A 7,494-nucleotide genomic window follows, 5' to 3' on the forward strand; every position below is an offset into this window, starting at 1 on the left:
CACAGTTTCGGCCATTGGGCCGAGTTCTTTTTCCACCAAATTGGGCCGCTGGGCCGAGCGGGCCCAACATATATTAATACAACACAAGAATAACAAGTTCAAACTCGTGTTTTATAATTCAAACCACTTTTTTTGGTAAAGTATGAATTCAGACCACTTAGTGTTTCTTTTTGTCTTTTTCCATTTTGAAAGTGGCTTTAATTGATTTGTTTTAAATAGAGTGGATTTTAATGTCAACGACAAACTATAGTTGACAGTTGACACGGTACTCACAAAAAAATCAACAAGTGGGGCTCCTTCACATTATTGTTTTTTATTTATTTTAAATATTAGGTGGATCGCATTTTCTTGTAAATTCTTCTAGAATGCATTGTCTGTTTTTTTATTTAAATTTATTTTAGTTTTGCCTTCTTTTTCAATTTTTAGACGATGGGTTCTAAAAGTTTCTCTACATACAAATTTCAAGAAAAAAAAATTGTTTTACCCATAATATCATTTTGATTAATATGACAATATTAGCATTATTTAAATCTTCTTTTGGTTAGTATGACAATGTTAACTTTCTACGAAGGGTGAAATATTTTTAATATATATATATATATATATGAGATCTCGGGTGCATTAATTTCAAGAAAAGAATCACTTGATAAAAACATCAACTATACTTACAAAAAATGCGAACATTAACTCCTAGAATTAGGTGTTATACAACTACACGAAGTTGGAATCCGTGGTTTAGCTATTATACTCTGTTTCAAATTGAAAAAGATCTAAGTAGAGGGAAATAAGCAAAGAAAGAATTACAATCAAATAAATAAAGAAACAAAATTTAGAATATATATATATATATATATATATATATATATATATTTGCAATTTTTTTATTATACCCAAGTAATTTAATAAGATATAGACATTTTAATCTCCAAGCTATAAATCACGCCCCAAGATTATCGATATTTTTCTTGAGAAAATTCCACTTGTCTGATTTCATGTGATCGATCTTGGGACAGTGAAATTAGAAGTTCTCTTTGTGGAAATCAAACTTAGTTGATGTTCGGTGAGAGAAATCCAAAGCCAGTTGTCTAAGCTCCTTTGTCAGCCCTGGGGCCCCACAGTAGAATACTCCTGCAAAACATTCAACATCCATCAATTCTTTTTTCCCTGAAATCATATCTTATATTATCCATAATATAAGATAAAGGATGATTTTATATAAAACTCTATATTTGTCAACATCTAGGCCTTGTCATTAGATATATTATCCCGTCTTATAAGATAATAAAGGGATAAATGGATACAAATTAATTTCCCACTTTAGCTTAAAAACTTAGGACCATATTGATTCATGCACTTCTAATATAGTATTGATACTATTCTATTTAAAACTATGTTCGATTCTGCTAATAATCTATACCATTAATGAGCTATTAATGTGAGCATGAAATTATGGAACTTGTAACGAATATGAGAGAGAGAGAGAGAGAGAGAGAGAGAGAGAGAGAGAGAGAGAGAGAGAGAGAGAGAGAGAGAGAGAGAGAGAGAAACTTACCGACTCGGCTATCGGCATGATGAAGAGCGATCTTCTTGTACACTTGTCGCCAATTGGGCTTAGCGAAATGGGTCTTGACACGTGTCCCCGACACGACGTCGACTCCATTCTTGGCGTGTTGCAGAGACTGCAGCATGGCGATCAAAGCCGATCTGGCGTCGCCTTCCTCGTAAACGCTCGTGCAATAGTTATGGAGCTCGATCACTCCTTCCTCGTCCATTTCCGCAACTTCGTCCATTATCCCTTTGAACCACTCGAACGACCCTTGTTCCCTCGTCACCCAGTAGAAGTACGCCTTCCTTGTCCTAAACCCTTTCTCCTTGTCGGCCTTGCTGTTCTTGCTGTTGTTTTGATTAGATCCGTTTTCGATGTGATCCATCATCTCGTCTTCCTCCGTCGATGATGTTTTCATGTTGTTGATGATGTCCTTGACAATGCTGATCATGGGCGTCGCCCCGATTCCTAGCCCGACAAGAAGTACAACGTCGTACTTCTTGTAGTCTTGTGCCGGCGCTCCGTACGGACCGTCGATCAAGATCTTCGGGAATGCCACATTGCTCGTCCCTTCCGCTCGTAATAATCCGCTCTTTCCCGCCGGAGGAGGTTGACAAACCTGAATATATATACGTACGTATATTGATTACATGATATGAAACATTCGGAAGAGAATAGGTACAAGACCAGGTCTCACACAGAATGGTTATCGTAAATCTTTCACAAACCTCGGCGAAAACGGTCCTGAGCTGACGGGTCCAGTCACCGAGCGTACGGATATGGACGCTGAGGTAATTGTCTCCGGGTGCGGACGTGATCGAGAACGGATGCCATTCGAATGGAGAAACCGCCCTACAGTTCACGAACATGTACTGCCCGCTCTTGTACTTGAACCCGTTCGGCTTTGTCATGTGAAGTGCAAGTACATTTCCGGGGTATACTGCAACCTGTCATTATTGTCCATATATATATAGTTGTGTCCATATATATCATATGATCGATACAAAAAGAAGACGAAAATGTAAGGTTTGAGAAATTCGGATCTCGGGTTCGAACCTTGAGAATCTTAACCGGTTTGACGCTCGATCTAAACGCACGGATCAGCCTCTCGCACGAATACAAGACGATCGGTATAGCCAAGTACATCCATGTCTGCATATCCACAATCAAAATTTCAAGATTTCACAAAAAAAAACATAAATATAAATATTATTAAACAAGTATAACCAAAAACCGAACTTACCGTTTTCTGGTACCAAGTCTTGGTAAGATAAAGCTTGATACCGTGGACGATGAGAAGAGCGTAGACGATGACGAACAGATGGTGAGAGTACCAAAAGGCGTTAAAGCCGGTTAGTTTCTTGAGAAAACTCGGTAAATTGAGCTTGTTTCGACGGAACCAAGGCGTGGCCAATGTGAAGGCTATGGCCATAAGGACGACCATTAGAATTCCCGTCACGCCTTCCACTTCCTTCACGAAATGCCAGTAGCTGTCCGGCTGCTCCCCAAAGTACTTTATCATCGGCTCATATGTCTCTTCGTCGGCGCTCAATAGCCGCGGAAAATCGCACGCCAGATGCGTGGCTGCGTGAAGGATCACTCCCACAACTATCCCTCCCGCGATAGTCTGAAACCAAATACGAATCGAAATTATATTTTCGAAAAACAAAGTTAGTATCACAACAATGTTGTTTTTCATAAGGGTAACACCATAATTGTGTATATATATATACGAGACTTAACCTAGATTTTTCTAGCTACTAAATCTACATAATGCAATGTACATTACGGAGAGCATATACATACATACATACATACATACATACATACATACATACATACATACATACATACATACATACATACATACATACATACATACATACATACATACATACATACATACATACATACATACATACATACATACATACATACATACATATCGCTTCTATTACCCTAAACAATATTGCTTTTTGTAAGAGTAACATAGTAGATAAAGGATTTAACCTAGGTTTTTTAGGTAGTATATAGTATGCAAAAAACCATTCTTCTATCCATTTTTTACTAAAATGTAACATCAATATGAACAAATAAACACACATATATGTATATAGATAGATAGATACCTTGTGGAAGTTGAGATTGTCGTCAAAGGGGACAACGACTCCAAGCCTGGTCTTGTTCCTGAGCCAAGTGATGGTGTTTCGGCAAACGGGCAACAATATAAGAGCCATGTTGAACTTGAGGGTCTCGGCCCCTCCCTTGGCGACGCAGACGCAGTACCCCATGACGTCGTAAGCCTCTTTGTTCCGGTACTGAACGAATTTGTAGGCGAAGAGTCCGCAGCAGATGGCGAGCCACAGGGCCACGATCCAAACCCTTTGCCAGTTGTCCAAGAAGAAGTATTTGGCCTTTTCCGACCACCTGACAAGAGGGTTGTTCTCTTGCGTCGGTTTGAGTTTCTGACTCAGCATTTGGCTGAGTACTCTGCTGTCGCTTAGCCGGACCGACTGGTTCGGTGCTTGCAACAGAAGTGTTTCCAGGTTCTCGATCTGTTTTGTTTCAATGGCCAAAAGTCGCGTATTTCATTATGACAACGTCGGCCGAAAATAATTACAAATCGTTCAAGTGTTACAAAATATATATGGTTCGACTTATATCCAAAACTATAGTAATAATATGGAAATTCTAATACTACTCATGGGCGGACCCAATTTGACATGAATGGGGGAGCATATGCCCCATTTGTTTGATTAAAAAAATTCATAAAATTTATCATATTTTAACCAAATTTTATATATGTCCCATTAGAAATTTGTTTGTTACGTTATAAAATTAACTTTACCCCAATTATATTTTTTTCTAGATCCGCTAATAGTTACTGGGATCAATTATTACTAGCATGTGGGATATATAGTTTTTTTAATTTTATTTTGAATATTTCTGGTTTGATTTATAGTTAGCATTTGTTACGGTTAAGTTTAATTTTTTTTTCTTTGTTTCTTTTTTTGTAGTTAGGGATTTTTTTTCTTCATTTGAATAAATATAGCAAACAAGAAAAAAATAATACTCTAGAACTATAATAAAATCCTAACCAAATCAAATCGAAATTATCTATTAAACCGAACTAAAAATAAACTAAATCAACATGACCGATCATACATTCTAATAATTTCTTTTTTTTTCATAGTAGTATTTTTTTTGTGAAATAATTCTAAGAAATATTATTCTGTTTGGACTGTTTGGTGGATCGGTACTGGATTTTCTAGAGATGATGTAATGATTATAATTAATGGTGGAAAATGGACCGTACCATTATGTAACCAGCGTCGTCGGGGTCCAGCTCCTCCATTATTAAAGCTGCATACTCCTTGGCCTGCTTTTGTATATTGGAAAGCTTGTTTGCCGAAGCACTTAGGCTAATAATCTGTAATCAATTAAACGCACCATAACGTTACTTTTTTTCAATTAAAAAAATAATAATATATACATTTGGTTAACTCCTATCAATATCCATTCTCGTGTTCACATCTAATTAATTAAATCGTCTCTAACCTGTTAAGGTCAGTGGAATCTCGCGTGGTCCAATTTGTCAAAAATTAAAAAGTAACCAACCAAAATACTATATTATATATAATATGATATATATTGCTATAATAAAATTAAATAAAAATAGAAGAAAGATCATTATTTAGAGGTGTGTGGTATGGTTCGCACCTCCGCGACTTCTTCTTCCGTTATCCTCCCATCGGCGTCTTCATCCACCCTGACCACATCATGACGTCACTCATTACAACTTCCGCGTTAGGTGCGACGTCATATATTTTCTAAAAAATAACTAAAACATACTTTTAAACAAAAATAAAAAAAAAAACTCTGAGTTTAATTATTTAAAATCTGAAATACTCGTCGTGCATATACGCTTACGTAAGCGTATGTTGCAATAATGCATGCGTACGTAGTGTAACAACACGTTTCCGACACAAACAAAGATTTTTATCCGTGTGGTCGCGATATTTTACAGCTTCAATTATTGGTTTAATAATTCCAAAACAACAAAAAACATTGTTTAATATTAGAAAAAATCGTGAATGATTGTACTGATTCAGAATCCTAAGCTCGAACCAGGACAAGTAACATGTGTTTTATGTAGCATAATCTTATATACGTAGATAGTATACACACACACACATATATAAGCATTAAAACATAATATATATAAATATATATGCGATAAGGTACGTGTGATGGAGGTGTTAGGTAAGTATCGTGAAGAAATTTACATGTCGAAGAAGACTTGGAGTCTAGAATCGAAGCTCTCATCTGAGACTTGTTCCCAGAAGAATCTGAGCTGCTCCTTGTTGATTGAGTCTCCGGAGACATTATTCCGGCGAGCAAGTGCCCGGAAAAGCTGATCGGCGAAATCTTTCGACTCCTTATTCATCCCTGAAAAAGACGAGGAAAAAATGAGAAAATCAGCATCGGATAAGCAAAGAGATCGAAACTTTATGAACAAAATCCGTGTGGTACAGTAGATTTAGATTCTTGATCGTCTACCGAAATTCACGAGTTGGGAATGTAATTATCTTTGAGAAAAACGACGTAAAGATTTTGAGAAAAAATGGTTTTAATTATTACCAATGCATTCCCAGAACATGGACGAGGGGAGGAGGCCATTGGTCGGACCGGAGAGCTCGTCGAACCGCTTCTCGACGGCGGGCCACGTGGCCGTCTTGGTGGCAATGAACTTTAGACCCTTTAGAGCATGAGACGCGGCGGATCTCGTCCGGTCGAAACGCCGGCCGGCAGACGCGGTCGGGCGTTTGGAGAAAACGCGACGCAGCTCCCGAGAGGCGTGCTTGATTCGGGAAGACGTGCTACGGAGGAACCCGAGCGACGACGAGTTGTTGAGGCTCGTCTCTAGCGTTCGCTTCGTCAGGAGCGCGAGCTCGGGGTCCTCACTGCCGTCGCGGCCGCCAATCGCAGCATTTTGAACGCTGTGAACCGCGACTGCGTCGTCGCGGATGTCGAGAGTGATCTCAACGTACTCATCGTCCGCGACGCTGGCGCCGCTGCCGCTACCGCTCACGCTGACGCCGCTCACGCTGTGGCTCCTCTTCGGGAGGTCGGGAGCGAATCTGGCGTTTTTCTTGGACCCGCGTTTTCCGCCGCCCAGTGGGCCGCTAAACGCGGTTCTGTCGCTGGCGATGCTCTCGGTGTCGGAGTTGGTGTCGGAATAAGCTCCTCGTAGAATCCCCAGTTCGCGATGATGTTCTTCAGAAACTGAACTACTTGGTCTCATTTTCTAATAAATCCACTGGGAGAAAGAAAGCCTTTGTCTGATCGGAAAGCTTCTCACTTTCTCGGGAACCAAACAAGAGTCTCCCGAGAAAAAAAACCAACACAGCACAGTTTCTCCACTCTTGTGTCGTTTCAGTTTTCCCGAGAAACAAACAGCGTAACAAGAAAATCTCTCTCTCCCTCTCTCTTTCTCTCTCCTGTGGAAGAAATTGATTTCTTTTTGTAATATATATAGAGTTTTATCAATGGAGAGATATATAGTTCATAAAACGGGGAAGCTAGTAGGAAATTACAGGAAACCCCAGTCAAACCATTTTTCCTCTGACCGATTATTTTGACTTTAGATATTTTTAGTCCTTTTTTTTCTTAAATTTTATAATACCACTGTATATATGAACACACACATATATATATAATTTGTTTTCCAGTTGTTTATGTTATTTTTTTTCTTTTATCTAATGGAATTGTTGAGTTATAAAATTTAAAGAACCTCCAATATCAGATAATTAGTAATTTACACAGAATGGATCCTCTACTTTTGGTTGTATTCCAATTTTCTCTTTTGTTTAGCTAAATTTATATTAAAAAAAAACAATTCCCTAATAACTTTTGCTCGTTATTTGGCCATCGTTACGGAAATATTA

General features: G+C 38.4%; 1 protein-coding gene across 1 annotated transcript; it reads right to left on the reverse strand.

Annotated features, from left to right (window-relative positions):
- Positions 1–867: 867 nt before the first annotated feature.
- On the reverse strand, positions 868–7,073 carry LOC104801411 (respiratory burst oxidase homolog protein D-like). The gene is made up of 10 exons (XM_010524680.1): positions 6,188–7,073; positions 5,833–5,995; positions 5,267–5,315; positions 4,863–4,976; positions 3,676–4,101; positions 2,790–3,173; positions 2,603–2,698; positions 2,275–2,493; positions 1,553–2,165; positions 868–1,128 (listed from the first exon to the last, which is right to left on the reverse strand). The coding sequence occupies exons 1-10, from the start codon at positions 6,849–6,851 to the stop codon at positions 1,019–1,021; spliced, it is 2,838 nt and encodes a 945-aa protein (XP_010522982.1). The 5' UTR covers positions 6,852–7,073; the 3' UTR covers positions 868–1,018.
- Between the last annotated feature and the right edge of the window lie 421 nt (positions 7,074–7,494).

Source organism: Tarenaya hassleriana, unplaced genomic scaffold (assembly GCF_000463585.1).
Source record: "Tarenaya hassleriana unplaced genomic scaffold, ASM46358v1 Cleome7, whole genome shotgun sequence".
NCBI lineage: Eukaryota > Viridiplantae > Streptophyta > Magnoliopsida > Brassicales > Cleomaceae > Tarenaya > Tarenaya hassleriana.